This window comes from Mya arenaria, chromosome 10 (assembly GCF_026914265.1).
Source record: "Mya arenaria isolate MELC-2E11 chromosome 10, ASM2691426v1".
Taxonomy (NCBI): Eukaryota; Metazoa; Mollusca; class Bivalvia; order Myida; family Myidae; genus Mya; species Mya arenaria.
The window spans coordinates 40148747-40170806 of record NC_069131.1 but is presented as its reverse complement, the minus strand read 5'-3'; the positions used below and the strand labels follow the sequence as shown (position 1 = coordinate 40170806).

General features: G+C 38.3%; 2 protein-coding genes across 5 annotated transcripts in view; both read right to left on the bottom strand.

Annotated features, from left to right (window-relative positions):
- LOC128207044 (uncharacterized) overlaps positions 1 to 2510 on the bottom strand; it is a 54826-nt gene extending 52316 nt beyond the window's left edge. For all 4 annotated transcript variants that reach the window (XM_052909852.1, XM_052909853.1, XM_052909854.1 and 1 more), the window contains exon 1: positions 2376 to 2510. In XM_052909852.1, the coding sequence (XP_052765812.1) occupies positions 2376 to 2408 (33 nt within the window). In that variant the 5' untranslated portion in view covers positions 2409 to 2510. The remainder of the gene's footprint in view (positions 1 to 2375) is intronic.
- A 6334-nt stretch (positions 2511 to 8844) lies between these two features.
- On the bottom strand, positions 8845 to 17584 carry LOC128204233 (bone morphogenetic protein 7-like). The gene is made up of 6 exons (XM_052905622.1): positions 16779 to 17584; positions 13768 to 13948; positions 13115 to 13266; positions 12175 to 12372; positions 10537 to 10610; positions 8845 to 9597 (listed from the first exon to the last, which is right to left on the bottom strand). Exons 1-6 carry the CDS (start codon positions 17167 to 17169, stop codon positions 9337 to 9339), a joined length of 1257 nt encoding a protein of 418 aa, XP_052761582.1. The 5' UTR covers positions 17170 to 17584; the 3' UTR covers positions 8845 to 9336.
- Between the last annotated feature and the right edge of the window lie 4476 nt (positions 17585 to 22060).

Here is a 22060-nt window from a genome sequence, read left to right as displayed (position 1 = left end):
AAAAGTCAAGTCTAGAAAAGCAGACACCATGAATGAATAAGGGATAATACGGCTTCAATGTGAACTAAAGGTAAGTTATAAGAATGTTTTTAACCAAAACGGTAATAGTTAATTAATAAAATACTTATTAATTAGGTGATTTCATATTGGCCCAGTTATTGTTGGCCCTTTCGGGCTCAGGCAAATACAGCTAACCTCGGACAAATAACTAGGCCAATATGAAATCACCTAATTAATAACATTATAATATCATTGGCTTCAGCGTACATAATACTACTCGGACCTTCCATCAAACTATGATGCAATATGAACCATTGTGTCTCCAATGCGCTTCCATAGTTTTCCCAAAAATTTTGAAATCCAAATGTTCCCGAATGTTAAAACGGTTAAACATGTCAATATTATTCTACCGATTCTCTTTATCACGATCAGTTTCATTGCTGATAAGTCAATCGAAAACGTGGCTATTGTAGAAATATTTATTTTGGTGAAACTGGGTGTTTTGTTGCAATACGATACCAAAAGTGCCCATCTGGTCCAGTTTACTTATCACTTTCCGAAACGTATGCATATTTTACTACAGATGCAATACACAGATATACGAGCCAAACCGCAGAGACCACAAACTTTTCGGAAAATAGCTCATTGAGCTAATGTTTCTTGTTAACATATAACCGACTTTAAATAAAGATTATTATATCTCTTGCATCTTGTATTCGGGTATTAAAAAGGTCTATACAGTGCAAATGCCCCAACTTAGCATAATTATCCCATTAAAGGCTTAGTTTAATGAATGTCTGGCTTCCTTATATCCCAGCAGACCAGCCCCTGTTTTATGGCACTCATATGACCAAGCAGGATGGTAAATTGCATGTGTATTGTTTATTGGTTATTTGTCACTTAGGTGGGTGTTTAAAGAGCCAGTTTAAAGAATGTTTAGCATGATTATCCCCTGCTATGTATCTCCTGTTTATTGCACTGGTGTTACAGTTGGGGCCATTTCCTGTGTATTTGTTTATTAGCTCAAGGCCATTCAGGGTTGATTCTTTTCGAGTAGATAATCCCATTGTCTCACTAAGATGCTTCACAATTTGGATATAACAATGGTGACCATGCATTTAAAGTGGATTTAATATATATACATTTATGTTATATAACTATTTTAAAACTTATCACTCTTATTTGCTAAGTATTTATTTTCAATCGCTTTAATTATGACTATTGTTTATATGTATTAGACAAGATGTATTGTCCATTTCTATAATAAAACCTCTATAACTGCACAGCTAGACGCTCAGATCATGATCTGAGCAGCACAAGGCAATAAAGATAAAGATCCATACACAGAAGTTGTGTACTGCACACCGATTGTTATTATTATTATTTTATTACAGGTAAAGCAATGTTCTAACATAGTTAATGCAAGGGGCACACTTATGGAATAAATAAAATCAATCAAGCGTTATCGTTGGAATCGAAGAAGCTATAGTCATATGCAAAGCAATGATATTAGCTTATTAAAGCTGCACTCTCACAGATTTACCGTTTTTACAACTTTTTTTAATTTTTGTCTTTGAAAGAGCAATTGTTTTGTATAGATATCTGCACACCAATGATATAAGATCGCTGACAAAAAATCAGATCGTAGATTTGCATATTTCCGTTCGAAAATTAATGTTTTAAGGCTTAAACCGGTTTAAGAAAAATGCATAAAATATCATTTTTTAATCAATACATTAACTTAACAAAAACATTCCTTTTTAAAACAAAATAGAAAAACCCTTAAAAGACGTAATAGAATAAAAATTACTGCGCGTCATGACGTCAGTAAACATCATCGCACGCGCTTTTGGGTGAAATGTTCAAAAATGCGCTTTTCTTTGTAATGTTTTTCACAAAAATGTAATTTAAGGTATGCTAGAAAAATATAAGACACGTGAGTCCGGTACGGATAGAAAAATCCGACCCTCGGGCGTCATTACGTCAATAAACATCATAACACGCGCTTTTTGGTGAAAGGTACAAAATGCGATTTTCTGTGTAATGTTTTTTTTTTACAAAAATGTAATTTAAGGTATTCTAGAAAACAATATAAATCATGTGTGTCCGGTCCGATTAGAAACATCCCACCCTCGGGCACGCTGCGGAGCCGGTAACTCGACAAGCCTCGTTACCTGGCAGCGCTGGTACCAGCTTTCATTTCAATGTTGATACATTTAAATTGTGTTAATTGGATTTTATAGAGTTTACTCTTAGAGTAACTGTGAAATAAAAAAAGTTGTGAAATAGATAGTATTCAAACAGATGTTTTAAAATGTTTAGAAACGTTTTCGGCTACATATATTTTATAGACTTTAAAGTAATTTTGTACTTACATTAACTGTAGAAACATCTACAGATTCATCCATTTTGTCTTTTGTTTTTGTATGTATGTTTCACTACGAATTAGTAAATCTGAAATCCCATCGCTTTCTCTCACAAAAGTATAATCATTGCAAGTCCAAGTATTTGGTTTATGTAACCAATATATAATATGTTTTAAAAATCATAAATTATTTTAATAGAAGATACATCATTAAATTTAATTTGGTGTACAGTAGTAAAGTTTCATTTTTCATTATTTTTCGGATATTAATTTAACAATGAATAAACAGTAAACGTTGAAAAGCGCTATAAAAGAAAATATTTCGGCGTTGCACTAAATTGCCTGAAACAGAAAACCTGTCCCTATGTTTAGTTTGACAGGAAGCTGCGAAGGCTGTGTAACATGTCAAGATAACATGCATGATAGACCTCTCCCTCCATGCGGATGCTCACATTGGTTTGTCTGTCAGCGCCTATCGGTTGCATTATGGCTTGACCCCGCCGTGGCTTTGCATATAATCATCATTGTCATACCTCTGATGAGTGAGAAAGACCGTGACGCCATCACGAGTTTAACAGTATTTAAATGCCAGAGTGGCATGTGATAGTATTGTCTGTCAATTCCAGATATAAGAAGATACCGTGAGATATCCTATCCCTTTGCGGATAGCCCTCTTGGTCCATTAATGCCCCGTTCACACAGAGCACCGATGTCACTACGCTCATGCCGCTCATCCCGACCTGAAGAATTTATCAGATCGAGGCGAGAACGGCGTCAAAGTGTTGAAAGGCGATGAGTATCGTCCTCGGATCGCCTGATCTACGCTTGTACTACGATTTCTCAACGACCGCCGCGTTTTCGATACGTAGCTTTGGCTTGTACCACGGTTTCACCCCGACCATCGCCTATCGTGTGTCGCATCTACTACGTTGTCACCACGATGTACACGACCGTACTACGTTGGTAGACGGAGTTAAAAGACTGCTCCACGAAGTCGCCGCGCTCTTGCCGGCCACACTACGTTCTCTCAACGATCATTGCACGACTTGATTCAATGCGTATATATAAAAAAGGGATTTGAAACAGCTTTTCAGCCTGGCGGGTTCACGGAGCTGTACGATCTTTGCGATTCTACTACGACCCTACCTGCTCGTTAATGTAGACCCTTCTCGAAATGCCGCGCGATACCAAGATTGGTCACGATTCCGTACCAAATTTAGAACGTGATAGAAGCGGAACCCTGTGTGAACGGGGTATAACGTGCTCGGTGTGAAGCACCGATTTATGGATACAACTGAGTACTCTATTTTCCCAATACTATGTAAACCATTTTAATGCCAAGCGCTAGGCAAGGAAACTGGTATCATAATCAAACGTCTTTCGGTCTGACTCGGCCGGGGTATCCCAATACTATGTATACCCTTTTAATGCCAAGCGCTAGGCAAGGAAACTGGTATCATAATCAAACGTCTTTCGGTCTGACTCGGCCGGGTTTTCCCACTACTATGTATACCCTTTTAATGCCGAGCGCTAGGCAAGGAAACTGGTATCATAATCAAACGTCTTTCGGTCTGACTCGACCGGGGTTTCCCAATACTATGTATACCCTTTTAACGCCGGGCGCTAGGCAAGGAAACTGGTATCATAATCAAACGTCTTTCGGTCTGACTCGGCCGGGGTTTCCCAATACTATGTATACCCTTTTAATGCCAAGCGCTAGGCAAGGAAACTGGTATCATAATCAAACGTCTTTCGGTCTGACTCGGCCGGGGTTTCCCAATACTATGTATACCCTTTTAATGCCGAGCGCTAGGCAAGGAAACTGGTATCATAATCAAACGTCTTTCGGTCTGACTCGGCCGGGGTTTCCCAATACTATGTATACCCTTTTAATGCCGAGCGCTAGGCAAGGAAACTGGTATCATAATCAAACGTCTTTCGGTCTGACTCGACCGGAGTTTCCCAATACTATGTATACCCTTTTAACGCCGGGCGCTAGGCAAGGAAACTGGTATCATAATCAAACGTCTTTCGGTCTGACTCGGCCGGGGTTTCCCCAATACTATGTATACCCTTTTAACGCCGGGCGCTAGGCAAGGAAACTGGTATCATAATCAAACGTCTTTCGGTCTGACTCGGCCGGGGTTTCCCCAATACTATGTATACCCTTTTAATGCCGGGCGCTAGGCAAGGAAACTGGTATCATAATCAAACGTCTTTCGGTCTGACTCGGCCGGGGTTTCCCCAATACTATGTATACCCTTTTAACGCCGGGCGCTAGGCAAGGAAACTGGTATCATAATCAAACGTCTTTCGGTCTGACTCGGCCGGGGTTTCCCAATACTATGTATACCCTTTTAACGCCGGGCGCTAGGCAAGGAAACTGGTATCATAATCAAACGTCTTTCGGTCTGACTCGGCCGGGGTTTCCCCAATACTATGTATACCTTTTTAACGCCGGGCGCTAGGCAAGGAAACTGGTATCATAATCAAACGTCTTTCGGTCTGACTCGGCCGGGGTTTCCCCAATACTATGTATACCCTTTTAATGCCGGGCGCTAGGCAAGGAAACTGGTATCATAATCAAACGTCTTTCGGTCTGACTCGGCCGGGGTTTCCCAATACTATGTATACCCTTTTAATGCCGGGCGCTAGGCAAGGAAACTGGTATCATAATCAAACGTCTTTCGGTCTGACTCGGCCGGGGTTTTCCCAATACTTTGTATACCCTTTTAATGCCGAGCGCTAGGCAAGGGAACTGGTATCATAATCAAACGTCTTTCGGTCTGACTCGGCCGGGGTATCCCAATACTATGTATACCCTTTTAATGCCAAGCGCTAGGCAAGGAAACTGGTATCATAATCAAACGTCTTTCGGTCTGACTCGGCCAGGGTTTTCCCAATACTATGTATACCCTTTTAATGCCGAGCGCTAGGCAAGGAAACTGGTATCATAATCAAACGTCTTTCGGTCTGACTCGACCGGGGTTTCCCAATACTATGTATACCCTTTTAACGCCGGGCGCTAGGCAAGGAAACTGGTATCATAATCAAACGTCTTTCGGTCTGACTCGGCCGGGGTTTCCCCAATACTATGTATACCCTTTTAACGCCGGGCGCTAGGCAAGGAAACTGGTATCATAATCAAACGTCTTTCGGTCTGACTCGGCCGGGGTTTCCCAATACTATGTATACCCTTTTAATGCCGGACGCTAGGCAAGGAAACTTGTATCATAATCAGACGTCTTTCGGTCTGACCCGGCCAGGGTTTTCCCAATACTATGTATACCCTTTTAATGCCGGGCGCTAGGCAAGGAAACTGGTATCATTATCAAACGTCTTTCGGTCTGACTCGGCCGGGGTTTTCCCAATACTATGTATACCCTTTTAATGACGGGCGCTAGGCAAGGAAACTGGTATCATAATCAGACGTCTTTCGGTCTGACTCGGCCGGGGTTTCCCAATACTATGTATACCCTTTTAATGCCGGGCGCTAGGCAAGGAAACTGGTATCATTATCAAACGTCTTTCGGTCTGACTCGGCCGGGGTTTTCCCAATACTATGTATACCCTTTTAATGACGGGCGCTAGGCAAGGAAACTTGTATCATAATCAAACGTCTTTCGGTCTGACTCGGCCGGGGTTTCCCAATACTATGTATACCCTTTTAATGCCGGGCGCTAGGCAAGGAAACTGGTATCATAATCAAACGTCTTTCGGTCTGACTCGGCCGGGGTTTGAACCTACGACCGTCCGAAGCGAACGCGACCTTTGTATTGCATATGTTGATAAAGGTAAAACATCTATTGAGACGCACAAAAGAAATTTTGAACTCATTTGACTTTATTGATCAAAACAAAAAGAGCATATGAGTTCTAAACAAAATAATTTATATTGGCCTGTATCAACTGGGTTTTCAATTGACAGCTACGTGGCCACCATTCCTCAGTTAAAAACGCCAAAATATCGCATATTTCAGTTTTTAATAATGCATTAAAATTTATAGGTTTGTTATGGGCATCTAACTAGTCTTTGTACCTTTCATTGCCTGTAGGATCTTATCACGAGCAAGATTGTAATAATGATTTATAACCAGAGTTTATAAGCAATGAAAATCAACACCAATATTAATAAATTGTGTTTGTGAGAACAATAAAACCAAACTTCAGTTCAGCAACGAGTGTTTTTTGTCGGGTACATGATATTAGTGTGTTTTGCCATGTTTTTATTTCTATTTTATTTCAAATGACTATCATATATTCATGAATATATTACTCTAGTCTATAACTTGGCCACATTTCCATTTATCCTATGAAACTATGAAATATCGTTTTTGTGGCTATGAAAGTAGCAAATGTGAGGTTTTATTATCAGGGCGTGTTATCGACCTGCATCGTACCATTCAAATTGTAAACAAAAAGCCGCCATCTTGGATGTTAAAGATAGGTTTTTGACAATTTCTTCGTTAATAGAATAACATCAAACAACATGAAATGTAAAATGGCACTATATATTTGATGGGTTTACCACAAAGTTATTTTTTGGACAAATGCAGTGGAAACAAAAATGCACTGCACATCACCCTGTTAAATCATGTTCATTTCACGTCGATTCAATTTTTCATGCAAATGTAACTTTTGGCCTAGAATGAGTTTGTAGTCGATATAGGTACCAACATATTAGAAAGAGAGGAGCAGGTTCATAAATATTATTCTGCTCGAAGTTTATAAACTAAGAAATAGTCAAAAACATACGTTTTACCATCAAGATGGTGGCTTTTTGTGTGAAAATATGAATGGTACAGTGCGGATTGATTACCCACCTTATTTATATGCCCATCAATTTACCCTTTCCATATCCAATAGTGACGCCAAATCGAAGAATCCGTATCACATTACTGTCAGCCCCGTTTTCAGCATAGTAGCAGGATGTGTTGAGTGCCACCTTTTACAGACGGGTGTTAATTTTTTTTATGAGATAAACTAACTATTCAATAACATATTCCAGGAGCGAACTATATTTCTTACATAAATGATTTCGAATGTATTATATTCCTCATTTATGTTTATATTCAATAAAAAACTTAATCATTACTGCCATTGATTATGACGTCATTTCCGGAATTAAATATCTGGGAAATATCGTGTAAAATCTAAGTGCAGTTTTATTGGTTTAAAATTTAAACATTGCGAAATAATGGGAAATGATAAAAGCAGACACATGATAATAAAAGGAAAATTACGATGGGGCGCTTGTCTGACGGCCTGGTTCACGTCTTATTCGATGTATAAGCAATTAAACATGTATCCGTCTCGGCAATGATGAACAAGTCATATACGGTATGAAGTCCTTTTTACAGCGACGAATCTATGTACAGTTTTAAAATATAATTTGTAGAGGAAATTTTCAATTCTCCTATGTGACAACCAGCATTTATTATCGTCTTAACTCCGAGCAGGGATGTCGCTCGGACGATATGATGCAAAGGACTATTCATTTATGCAATCTCTGCATGGCTTTTAGTAATGCAGTCCTCGCCACTTGAACTTGAACACTGAAACCACAAGAAGTGCCAAGTCTCCGACGCCATTATAACCCAAAGTATATCTTGGGTACACTCGCCTGGACCCTTGTAAGCACACAGATCGCAGTGCTTGTGGCAAACGCAGATGCCAGGTATGAGTTTTACAAGATTTTTTGTCATTTAAGGTTTTTGGAGCAAAGTGCACAGACAGAATGAAACCCTGGTTAGAGCTACCTTGGTTCTTGAACGTGCACCAGTGTATAGCACTGTCCAATTGGACCCCCATTTAACGTCCCTCCCGGAAGACGATTGGTATTTTAGCGATGCGGCGGGGAATCGAACCTACGATCCCTGGATTGACAGTCAAGTGTGTTACCATATGACCATACTCCCCGTGCGGAAGAGTTCTTTATAAATATTGGTCAAAAACTTGCACGAAGACAGCTCTATTTTTATTAATACTCTATGAAAACAACACCCGGTTAATAAAAAATGTTCAGCATGGTTCCTTAACTTATTATTGTCGCTAATAAAATATTTGTACGAAATTAATAATTCTGGAATGTAAAACTAACCTTTGAAAAAACTCCGCCAGACATTTAACTTCGTTTACGCAAATGGCAAATTTAGCACAAAGGGCAAGGGCAATAACTTCGTTCGTACTGTGTGTTATCTGCCATGGACTCCAGATCCACAATTTTCAACGCTGAAATATAGCTGTTAATTAGAAAGCGAATATTGCAAATACATTCATAATATGTATGTGCCAAAACTTATTAACTAGAGTGTGAATACGTCTATACGCTTATATAATTCACAGCGGTGTGGGCGATATCGATGGAAAATGGCCGAAAAGGTCCGAATGCTACGTCACTAAACAACTGGGGTGATTCATCTCTTCCTCTTTTAAGCTTGACCACACAATTCGACATTCTCAAAACCAGTAACACGCCTATAAACTAATCACATTTAATCTTGACATTGCGATCAATTTTAACAAACAAACGTGTATAATACAAATCAAAATGGTGATATGAACAATTAATAATGTACAAATGAGACAAACATTTATGACAGCACAAATACTGACGCTTGTATGATATTGTAAGATGGTATTAAAGCTCTAGTTTTTAAAATGAATGAATGTTATTTATAAAATTACCAAAATAAATGTCATGGAAACAAGATCACAGAAATCACGTGTAAACACCCTTAAATACAGAATTCCACTGAAAAAAAAATAAAGTAACATGAGATAACTTAATGAAAAATGTTCTTAAGATATGCAGGCATTGTTAGTTAGTGGAGAATGCATTAGACAATCCGAAAACTACTCTTTGTAAACACGACTGTTTCAAATTTGTCACTTATCGTATCATTTGCGTGTTCTTCTATTGAAACGAGCAATCCAAAGGGATGATGCTATCGTTTTCATTTCTTATTCAATTTAATGACATCCGCACGCTTTCACCTTCATATTCCCATATTTCCTCAACACGACGTTCGATTTATCGTCAAAATACAGCACTTGGATAGGGGATAATTTTGTCGGGGCACAGCATGGCTTAGGCACCGCGAAAGGACGTGTGAGATGAACAAGCGTCTGGACGATCGCGTGGTTGGTCGCATTCATCTGGGCGCCTAGCGGGAACGTGCACTCTCCGCCGCAGAAAAAGGCTGGGTATCCGTCAGGGGCGATTATCCAATCCTGAAAAACAATGGTAGAGACTGTGTTACTTATTTCCCATAGAAAAGTTCAAACAATTCACCCCAAAGCATTTGTTTTTGGTGTCGTTGTTGGTTACTGTAAGTCGTGGTCAGTGGTGGTTTACAAAATCAGGCGTTGATTGCAACTGGCTGAGGTCATCTTAAATACAATTTGGTAACGATTTCAACATACATAGTGTTGGCATACATTGTGTTTACATCCATTGTGTCGCTTTTCAAACTGTTAATGTCGTAGTATACCCGATTTGGTCTATAAAATATGCCAGTATCAAACGATTGGTATCACAAGCGGATTTAGAGGGGTCGCACCCGGCGCGCTCCCCCTCTAAAATCGTAAAATTTAGTTTTTATGTCGAAACTGGTGAAAATAAATAATGAAATATGCTCATAATGCATCATTTCCGACTACAAATAGTTAAAAGTTTCTTTATTGAGTAATCCCAAATCCCCATGCAGTGTATGCCATATACTTTCGGTTCTGAGGGAGGGGTGCATGTCAAAGAGTTGCGCCCCTAAGTTACGACCCCTATAACGTATATTCCTGGATCCGCTCCTGGGTATAACTGAGCGTTAATTAATGTTATAGCATTTATTCCATACCTGACACGAACACTTTAAAGAGCGCAGTCGTACGATCAATTCAAAAACAAGAGCACCACAGGCGTATACCGATGCTCGTCCGTTTTTCCTCATTCGATTAAAGAGTTTTGAACACCATGAATTAAAAACATGTTAAGTAACACGTGCAACACATGCTTTTGTGTCACTCTTATAATGTTGCAGCCTACATTCTCATTTCTTTAAACGGTTTCTGACGACGCCTCCGGCACAAAGGCCATGGGAATATTCAGACATTTTTTCTTAGAAAACAAACGCACTAAAAATACGATTTGCGACACAATCTGTATCGCCACCATACCTGCCATCCAAGGCTTTTGAAGTTGACGTAGAGTGTGTGACGTTGACAGGCGCTCTTCCGGTAGTTGTCCATAGCTGGAATGAAGATCAATATTGGTAAGGCCAAGCCATTTATTTTTTTGTTGAACGGATTTGGGTTTTGCAAAATTTGGAGCTGCCTCGAATAATCGAAATGTATACTTCAATAAATTGTACATGTTTACAATAATATATCGAATTCATAACACTATAAATGCATACAGAATATAAACAATTTTAACTGTAATATCCCTTCTAGGTATAATTTTTAGGGCAACCCAAACAAAATACTCATTTTATGATATGAAATTCTCATCGCAGTGATAACATTCTTGGCATTGTATGATGCAACTTTGGGTCAGAAAAAAGCATTGTTGGCATTTTAAGTGCGTTAAAAATAACTTGGATGGCACTTCAGCTTACAACTTTTTTGGTATTTATTTGATATGTTTAGCATCAAGTAAAAATCATATAAACCTTAATGTCATGTTTCGCAGATTAATAAATAAAAACACACCAGTTCCCTGGGTATAATGCACAAACGAGAGACATTAACGGAATCCCCCGTAACACACTTGAAACAGGTGCGCTTCTGAATAATGAAGAGCGCTAATTCATAGGTATTTTATTTACCATAGGTCTGCCAGAAAGTTTCGAGGAATACTTGTGTTGATGGGTATCTGGGTTTTATAGCTTTTGATAATTGTAATGAAAACATCGCAATGGGTATTCGAGAAGTTGATCTTGTTAAATGATGATGATAAGAATGTTATAAATTTGAAGTTAAACGTTAATTTAGAGCGCGGAAAGTCCTTATAAACAATGGTTTATTTCGTAAAAATCGTACATTTTTATATGAGTGTTTACATAATGTCAAAAACGTCCCCAAACTTTGCGACATGTTGAACATTTTGGTGAAATTCCAAGTGGCAGGGTTCCTTTGAAATTTATTAATAATTGCTTGGTAATTAATTAAAATAATTTGCTCATAGCCATTAGGTCAATTATTTAAAACAATGTTTAAGTTAACAACGTTATTAACGTCATCGTTGTTAACTTTTAAATTGTTACTTCTCTTAAAGTTAAATGGATACACTTGTGATTTGCTTAATTTCGAACAATTTTTGAGGCAACTGTTTCAGCTGAACTTCATTATATTAAAGAACGTGAGCATATCATCAAATATATCATATTAAAAGTTATCCACGACATCGTTAATCACGTTATTAGTTTCTGAACAAGCGGCCGAATTATCAAATAAAGCAGCTTAGGGTCAGTTCGATGCCGACCTGTGGTACTTTGTCATGGCCTGTCAAAAAGGACATTAACTGATTTCTCCTAAGGCAAACCGGGACACAACAGTGATTATATTACTTTCGTTACAGCATAGCTAAAAGAAAATACTATTAAATAATTCATTAAATGAAATGCATACCGAGTATATAATATTGAATAAAACAGTTATGATCATAGTTACATGAATCGAAATGGTTCATTATATGGTTTTTTTTTTTTTTGAAATTATTGAATTATATCTTAACATTTTTATAAAAAAAAATGAAATAATTAAGTAACCCTCATAATTTGTTTTTAAATTTCTATTTGTCCCATGCAAACTTACAATAACTATTGCCTCCCCAATAGTAATATTTGTCGGATTCATCCGGTGTTTCGTTGTTACTTCCGTCGGCAGATCTGCGCGTGCGCGTTGGGATATCCGAGCGCGCCATTTTGAAAAATCCGACAAGGAACGCTTGCTGATCGTCTGGGCCATTTCGTCCCACTATGCCGAACTTGCCAGGTGCGATCTGTCTGTTTTCTGCAATGTTAAAATACAAGAAATTTCAACGCGCTCCAGGTTAACAGACTAAACAAATTGTTAAAATTTCCAACATTTCTCAGAGACTCCCAACGCAGACTTTGCTTGCGAAACGAAGAATTGCAGTTTAGTTTAAGCTTATTTGTTTACAACGATTGTAATTAAAGTTCAAGTTCTGGTGAGAAGAATTTAGAAAAGAAATGTTAAACAAACGATTCAAATATTTACGTCACTTCAAGTCTGTCATTATATGGTAATGGTACTGCATATTAGTTTATATTTTAACAGACAACTCATAACTCTATGAACGGATATGTCTTAGATACCGGAAAAAGAAGTCCCAATTGAATAGCAGGGTTACGAAGACAAATATCGGAAATTACCGAAAGCTTTCGACTACCAGAATGCTGATCCCAAACCACCACAATGACCTTCATCTGAAGCCCTATGCTGGTTTAAAGGTTCAAATAGCCTGTTAAGATCTTACAGAAGTTTCTTTTGTTTTTGTGCAAATGTAAATTGAGTGTATGGAATTTCGGTTACGGAAATATCCGGAAATCACCGATCGTTCACGACTTTATGAAAACGTCATCTTTGTCCAGCATGATGACAGTCGTGTGAAGTCCCAAGTTTGCAGCGACGATATCTAACTTGGGTTACCTTTTTCTTTACGTATAACTGAAATAGAATCTATAAATTATTGTTCACGGAAATATCCGGAAATTGCCGAATCAACACTGACCGCCATCCAACACGGTGACCTTCATGTAAAGCCCCAGGTTGGTAGAGGGAATGTAACTCCACAGGGTGAGGGCCCTGGTCACGTTGAAGTTGACCCAACCTTCGTAGTCCCAGGGAACTGTCAGGTTTACTTCCGGTTCCAACGTCTTATCCCTGTGGTGAGAAAACACATAGGATGATACACTAACAGAAGGTGAAGGTGCAATCGGGGCCGTTCTCACTTATATTGGCAGAGTTAACTTTTCATGTCAATATAGATGAAAAAGTTTGCACAAATTACACTCAAATGAGTGCGTGTGTGTGTTGGGGGGGGGGGGGGGGGGGGGGTCCTCCAAACACTCAATAACACAATATGTTTACAGCCTATATTTTTTACTTTCGTGGGTTGTGCAGGTCCTCCAATGCAGGTACATCAGTAAGGTAGTTCGTAAATCTTTAATTTGTAATATTAATTATTTGTAGTGTTTTAACGTGTATTGTGTATAACAAAGTCTAAATTGATTGCCATTGAAGCGTATCATTGCATAAATTATTATAATTCCCAAGCGTATATTCTGTCAACTGCTAAATTAAATGTTAAGTTTTTGTAAACCCTCCGTATGCATCCGAGGTTGTTTTCCATGGAAAATGGCCGATGTGTTCCGAAATTCTTACTCGAGGTCCAGTCCTTGAGCTATACGGAATATCTCGACCCTGCAGTCGTATCCCCTCGACGTTTTCGCCTCCTTGAATATTCGGAACTCTGCTCCCATCACCAACTCGGAGAGCGCCACGTCGCTCGTGTCGAAGAAGAATGTGATGTCCCTGTCATGGCGTAGGTGAGGAATTTTGTTGGCTGAAATGGAGTTCAAAATGTAAACAAAAACATATTAAAGTGAAACTCGTGTATAAAATCAATACACATGTATAACAAACCTAAATTTGAGTGATAAACCTTTAACTACTTACTAAATAATGCATTTATGGAAAATATTAATTAATGCTAACACGATTGCGACCGTGTATTTAATACCTGATAATGCACCAGTCAGTTGTAACCACGTCCCCCCCCCAGGTCCGGCGGTATACCGGGGATAGCCGGGGTAATGGGTCGTGTTTTTACCTTCTAGGTGGCCCCGCAGAGCCGGGTGACTGCGGTGGTTTTGTCTTCACGCCAAATTGGCTTGATCTAGAGTCCCTTGGGTTCGGGGGCATTTGGCGGGGGTTTTACCAACAGATCGTCCCCGCAGGGCGGAGACTTTGCCCGGGCTTGGCTGGACCGAAAGTCAAAGTCCCCGCTATTCCCAAGGCCTGGGGGGCGTGGTTACAAATGACTGGTGCATAACGCACTAATATTTAATGGCTGGTGGGTCTTAAAAGATTAACAATGATAACTATCGTCTCAAAAGGTAAAAAAAATGTGTTTTCTGCACCTTTCTTTCAAATTAAACACGGTATCCTTCATAAGAACCATTGTTTTCGCCATGTATTCATCTTTACCGGTTACTAGTAATTAAAACAATCGTACTGATTGTGGAGCATATTATTTGGGAGTAAGAGTGCATCTTTAAATTCAATTCATTTCAGATTGAATTGCATCTTTAAATATGATAGACAGGCATTTTAACAATTGCGCCAATTTACTGATTTAACTTGCGAAATCATATGGGATGTATCGATATACAGTGTAAGGTATAACATTCTTTCCAGTTCTTAATTATATACCTTGCGCGTCTTTCGGTAGAAAAAGACCAGGCCACGCGAATATATAATGAGTTCGTTCATTTTAACTTTTTTCGACTCTTTGATTTTATGATAAGATCTTTAAAAAGCGGTTTTTGAAATGAATTGGACACTAATGCGTTTTAAATGTTTACCATGACACTTAATAGCAGTGTTATTTTTAATACATCATCGCATACTGTTACAGAAAAAACAGCAGCCATTCGAACATAGAAAAGAGAAAAACAAATTATTTCGAAAGTAGAACTTTTAACGATGCGATAAATCTTTGTCAGTCAGGGATATACCTATGGCAACCGAAGTATGTTAATTTCGGACACTAATGTTTACAACACGGGCACACATGTTTGCAACAATTGATAGGGAAAACACTTAGGCAAATACTGACAACATCTACAGAGATGAGAAAACTATGTTTAATCAACAGAACGGAGATTACTCGACATTAAGGAAACCTTCAAAATGTTATATACACCAGGTACTATATATAAAATAATGCAGTGCTTCAGTTAGGCCTAAAAAGCAGGGTGGGGGACCCGATGCCCTGTTATGGCACCCTGCTGCCTTTTTTTACTACACCCTGCTGTGCTTTTTTGTTTGCCAGAGTCAATTTTCAGAAATGAATCTAAAAGTAATAGATATATATAATAATAATAATATACACAATTGTGACACTAAAGACAGTCAAATAAAGAGAACAGCTAAGGTATTCATAACAAACATTTAGTACTGAAAGAAGTTACAACACCTTCACAATAAAGCTATAAATATTGTGAAGGTGTTGTAACTACCTTCAATACTAAAAGTTTGACCCCGAACATTGACCCTTGCAAGTGCCCCATTAAGGCTCATTCAATTGCGCAACAAAGGTGCCCTTTCTGACTGAACACTCTGCCCTTTTCAAATCCTGGCTGGAGCAATGATAATGTATACTTTGGGACAATTTTAATGACAAGTACAATATAGCAAGCAATCATCGATACACCCCCTATAATTTCGACTGCAAATTCAGTAATTGGCGCATTTATAAGAATATCAATTTTAAAATCATTTACAATGTTATGAATGAGGAAAAATGTTCTACGGTGTACTTTTCGTGAGACAACTTAACAAACTCGGTTTGTATTGATACATGAGGTGAGTTTGACATTTCAAATGAATGAGACTGATTGCTATCTTTTCGTTTGTAGATTTTGGCCTAAATCTCTTTATTGAAACATTCACAAATATATCAACGTTGAAAAAGCTTTAAATAGTTGCAAACAATTAATCTTCTGTGTCAAATCCATGAATCAGTAAGGCAGTATTCAATAATGCCACTCATCAAAGCAAGGCAGTTCAGCGTTCCGTCGATCAATCCATCAGTCAATCAATCATTCAATCAATCAACCAGTCAATTAATTTATCAATTGTTCAATCAACCGGCAAGCATTCATCCATTCGTTCGTTCTATAATTCAATGATATCAATCACTCAATCGATCAATCAACCAATCAATCAACCAATCAATCAATCAATCAATCAATCAATCAATCAATCAATCAATCAATCAATCAATTAATCGATCAACTAATCAATCAACTAAACAATCATTCAAACGATCAATCATTTATTTGTTCGTTCGTTCGTAAATCATTTTTTTCAATCAATAAATCAATCGATCAATTAATCAAACAATAAACGGCATGTTTGTTAAACATTTATTTATTGTTATTTTGTTAAACATTCCGCGGTACAACGCATGCAAACTTTTTATGAGTCATAATACATGTAAGTATAATTTTGACCTATGCGCCTTGTTTTTACTTTAGTCATACTGTATATTTGCTTTATTCAGATGATTGATAAATCAGACCGCAGAACATGACTGTTATTTGAATGTAATTGATAGGACTCAACCCAAAACATGCCCACAAACCGTTCCCTTGTAGTCGCATACGTACCGTGGTTTATAAAACTCCGTATGACGTCCGTGCCGTTGATATGCTCCATTGGTTTGCCTAACGTCAAATTAACTTTACTGTTGAACTCAATTTCGTCCGTAATACTTTCCCCTTCTTCGTTTAGCAACGAATTGTACAAGGTTATCATGAATTTTGGTGCGGAATACTCGTAGCCGTGTTTTATGACTTGTGGACGTTGGTGTAGACCAAGTAACGTCAAAATTTCGTGTTCCATTTCAGACTGTTTACGTTTATTGTGCAGGTCAATCACGATTGTCTGGTGGAGTCCGTTACTTGCGAAGAACTCCGAGCAGACGACAAATGCTGCCATCTCAAACACAACACAAATAAAAAACAACAACATACTTTTTACCTCCATGTTAAATTTCATGCAACACTTTCAAATAAAGTTAGTTTACACTTTAAGTCGTATTAATTTAATAATCGCAAATATGTTTCAGGTCACAAGCAAAACGATTTAAAGAACAACTTGAATAAATAATAAGTCCTTGTGCTTTTCATTTCAACTAAAAATCCAGCTTATTTTGTCACAGGTGTTTACATAAAAAACTTCACATTTTAAGAACGGTTCACCGTTTTTATTCGCTTTTAAACGACTGACAACAAATCAAATTTTGTCCAAAAACCTGAACCAATTTAAATCCATTTTCATGATTAAAAGATCAAATGAACACCTGCTTCATTTGTTAAACTATCGAAGTTTATAAAAGTTACGAATGATCACTCAGACGTTTATCCACGGGATAGGAATGTTTAAACATACACAAAGAAAATCAGTGCATTACACTACAAAATGCCTAGGGCGCCTATGGTATTTACCTGTCTAGGCTATTTTTAGAACCACTTATTTTCGTCGATCGCGACTTTCTGATCTCTCGCTAAACGCGCCCTGATCGATCAACTTGTAAACGTCCGTTTGTCTGTCATTTAATCTGATAAATTTGATACTGATATTATTTCATTGTAATTGTTTTTGTTATTTAATACACACTTGCGTTTTGGTATATTTTTCGGCAAACTATAAATAGAATAATAAATATTTCAAGCTGTATACGGACTATTGTAATGCTTCATAATTATTCAATCACTATTTCAAAGATCATTTCTTTCTTCTTTTAGATCTGCATTTGATTCGTGTCTTTTTATATTAGATCAATGTATAAACAATAACTTAATTAGTATACATATTATATGGATCAGACCATATAATATGTACAATCGAATTGCTATATATGTGCATCTATCGGGGATCCTTTTTACGAACCATCTGCATATAAACACTACCGCGTCGATTTAAACGCTACAGTCGAACGCGGTTGGCTCGAACTCGCTTGGCTCGAATTTCTCATTGGCTCGAACTAGATGTAAAGGACCGATTTTTTTTACACTGAAGGTTAGCATTCCCACTTGGCTCGAATTTTTCGAGGCTGGAGGTAATTTCGTCGGTCCCTGGGAGTTCGAGCCAACGGACTTCGACTGTATATACTATCGAATACGCGATTACACTTTTCCTCCTATTTGCAATGACTTTGACGAGTATCGTGCAATGTGAGGTATTTACGTTGAATGTCAAATATAACGGAATGCACAATCGCTATATGCATCTTTCATGGTTCGAACCAAAGACGTCTCGCTAGATGCATAGACATGCGGACAGTCAACTGCATCACCGTGGCGTAACAAATAGGCGTCGCAGCGGTAGCCGCAGGCGTTGCGGCTGCGGCCCCAAGATTTTGAGAAGTTGCGGCTCCGCGAAAATTCAGTTATTGAAGCCGTTAGCTTTATATTTAACCATTCACCGTCTTTGATTGATATTTCCACCTATAGTTCAAGCAGACATTTAGAAAAATACGTACGCAAATATTTTTTGCTAATGTATTTATTGAAACAAAATTTCGCATACAAACGAATCAGCTTAATCAGCATTTTTTTTGCTTTCTTGTGCAGGAAGAACATCGACGAAACCACTTACACACCCTTGATAGGAGACGAGGCTTACCAGCGCAACCTTTCACCTCGACCTCTGCCGTGTCTTCGTCATCGTCATCACAACCTGGCAGTTTGGTAACTTGAATTTTCGAGACATCTATGTAATGGACGTTCGCGATTAAACCGTCAGTGTTTGGTTCGTCGTCAGTTGCTGTGTCTTCTAAAATTAAACACAAGCCATTTTTGTATATCGGGATTTAAAACGAAAGAGTTTTCATTAATGACACAATTTTGTACATGTTTTAACAATACTACTGGTATAAACGTATCGTACGTACACCATATGTACTGCAATTGCTTGAAGTTTTATATCAACATTTCTTGAAAGAGAAAATTTGGATAAATAAGTAAAGGAACTTGAATGAAAGCAATGAATACAAAAGCACATACGTAACTTGAAGTTACATTACACAGATTAGATCTAATAATCATGCAGCAGTTATACAATTTGTTTTTTAATTATTCGGTTGGAGAGGGGGAGGAACCCGGCGCACCGCCCCGCCCTGCCCCTCTCACTCAATCGCTTAAGTTAACTTTTTATGTCAATATTCGGACTTGAATGTTTTAAATATTAAAAGATACCCCCTCCCCTTCCAACATTTTAAACCATATTAATATCAGTTTTGAGGGATGGCCGCATGTAAAAATGTTGTTCCCCTTCAATTATTATGAGTTACGCCCCCTCCTCTTACGTCAATTCCTCGACATATAATTATATATAATTATGATCTTTCATAATTTAATATATACCAGAATTATCGCCGCCACCAGCCAACCTTGCCGCCTCTCTCCGTCTCTGCCTATCCTGGAACTCGGCCGTCGCCGTCACTATTCTCGTCATCATCTCACTATATGCCTCGCCATTGGCTGACATTACCATCCCGTAGAACATGGGCATTTATGTGAAATATTTTATCATTGTGTAATTCCAATATCGATTTTCGGTTTTTCCGCATCAACCGGTCGGTGGAATTACCGAAAACCCAAAACTCCCCGTAAATACCGAAAATCCCTTCCATTCTCTGAGGAATATAGCGTTTTCTTTAATACGTCCGGTTTTACTACTTTATTGTGTTCGAATGTTGTATGCCGTAATTGTTGGAGGTTGGAGAGGGGTGGGGAAGCCTAGGGAGGGTGGGGATGGGGGTCGTGGTGACTAAAACCCGGGACCCCCTTTCATTTTCAAAAGTTCGTACAAAAGAAGAGTATGCGAGGAGGTTCTTACGCCGTTCCTTCAAAATTGCATTGTGTTTTAGTGGGTTGTATGCTGTATATCTTGGTGGTTGGAGAGGGGTTGGGGAGTCGGAGTTGTTGGGGTGGGGCAGGGAGTGATTAAACCCCGGGAACCCCATTCATATTTCTAAGTACATACACAAGAGTATGCAGTATGGTTTAAAACTGTATTGTGTTTAAGTGGGTTGTATGTCGTGGTTGAGGTTGGTTGGAGAGTGGTGGGGGAGTCGGAGGAGGGGGGTGGTGGCTACGAAGAAGTCTCAAATACTACTTTCACATATCTCATTTCAAATTGTAGAGGTAAGGGAGGGTAGGATCGTACCTTACCGTATACAAAAAAGTATGCGAGGGTGTGTACGCCGATATTTAATACTTCATTTTGGTCGTCCTGTATGCCAAAGTTGTTGGTGGGTGGAGGGGGGTGTGGAAGTCGGACGAGGGGGGTGGCTAAATCCCGGGAAGTCCTTTTAATTTCATATATGTTAATGTTTTAACGACTAGTTCAATATCACATTTCATTGTGTTTGGTTGCTATTCGTATTTTAAGTATATCGTATATTGAATGTTTTAAAGGTGTATTATTTGTTATTGATATTTCCTGTAATAAGTTATCCGTTTATTTCGTTGTAAAGCGCCTTTGAACGTGTGGTTAAAAATGGTGCTGTATAAGTTAATCGATAAATAATAATTGTGTATTGTGAACAAGTTGTGTGTCGAGAAAGGTGAATAACTGGTATCAAGCGGGAGTTGATTATACAATTGTCCTTATGTGTATCATAACGAATTGTATGTGTTTCAACTGTTATGTGGAATCGCTTGGTATGTTTCATTGCACAATCTCGTGAAGAAAGAAATGCAAATTGTACAATTTCACTTAAATACCATCACTGCACCTAAATACGAATCATCAACATCATATTAACATTGGTCATGATAGGAAAGTGTTATTAATGAATAAAAGCATAATCTAATATTTTATATCGTAAAGCATACCGTTTAAATACTTACATGCAATACTCGTCTCAATATCGATATGGACATGCCATTGTGAGATATTGGTCCATGTCTGTTATCTATCAGTAATGACACCCCGCTGTGACAGATTCTTATCGTGCGGTCAGTATCTGGAACCATGCTGTCACTGATGACTATAATATTTTGTATAGGACCTCATTTGCCATGTTTATGGTATGAGAGAATAAACCGTGTTTGACTTTGACTTTGAATATAATCAACTCCCGCTTGATACCAATTATTCACCTTTCTCGACACACAACTTGTTCACAATACACAATTATTATTTATCGATTAACTTATACAGCACCATTTTTAACCACACGTTCAAAGGCGCTTTACAACGAAATAAACGGATAACTTATTACAGGAAATATCAATAACAAATAATACACCTTTAAAACATTCAATATACGATATACTTAAAATACGAATAGCAACCAAACACAATGAAATGTGATATTGAACTAGTCGTTAAAACATTAACATATATGAAATTAAAAGGACTTCCCGGGATTTAGCCATCCCCCTCGTCCGACTTCCACACCCCCCTCCACCCACCAACAACTTTGGCATACAGGACGACCAAAAATGAAGTATTAAATATCGGCGTACACACCCTCGCATACTTTTTTGTATACGGTAAGGTAAGACCCTACCCTCCCTTACCTCTACAATTTGAAATGAGATATGTGAAAGTAGTATTTGAGACTTCTTCGTAGCCACCACCCCCTCCTCCGACTCCCCCACCACTCTCCAACCAACCTCAACCACGACATACAACCCACTTAAACACAATACAGTTTTAAACCATACTGCATACTCTTGTGTATGTACTTAGAAATATGAATGGGGTTCCCGGGGTTTAATCACTCCCTGCCCCACCCCAACTACTCCGACTCCCCCACCCCTCTCCAACCACCAAGATATACAGCATACAACCCACTAAAACACAATGCAATTTTGAAGGAACGGCGTAAGAACCTCCTCGCATACTCTTCTTTTGTACGAACTTTTGAAAATGA

Excerpts from the sequence above, each read along its gene's own strand:
- LOC128204233 (XM_052905622.1), bottom strand. The coding sequence starts at position 17,169 with ATGAAATTTAACATGGAGGTAAAAAGTATGTTGTTGTTTTTTATTTGT. Across the intron at positions 13,267-13,767 it reads GCTCAAGGACTGGACCTCGA|GGATAAGACGTTGGAACCGG; the intron begins GTAAGAATTTCG and ends TTCTCACCACAG. Across the intron at positions 12,373-13,114 it reads GGTCACCGTGTTGGATGGCG|AAAACAGACAGATCGCACCT; the intron begins GTCAGTGTTGAT and ends TTAACATTGCAG.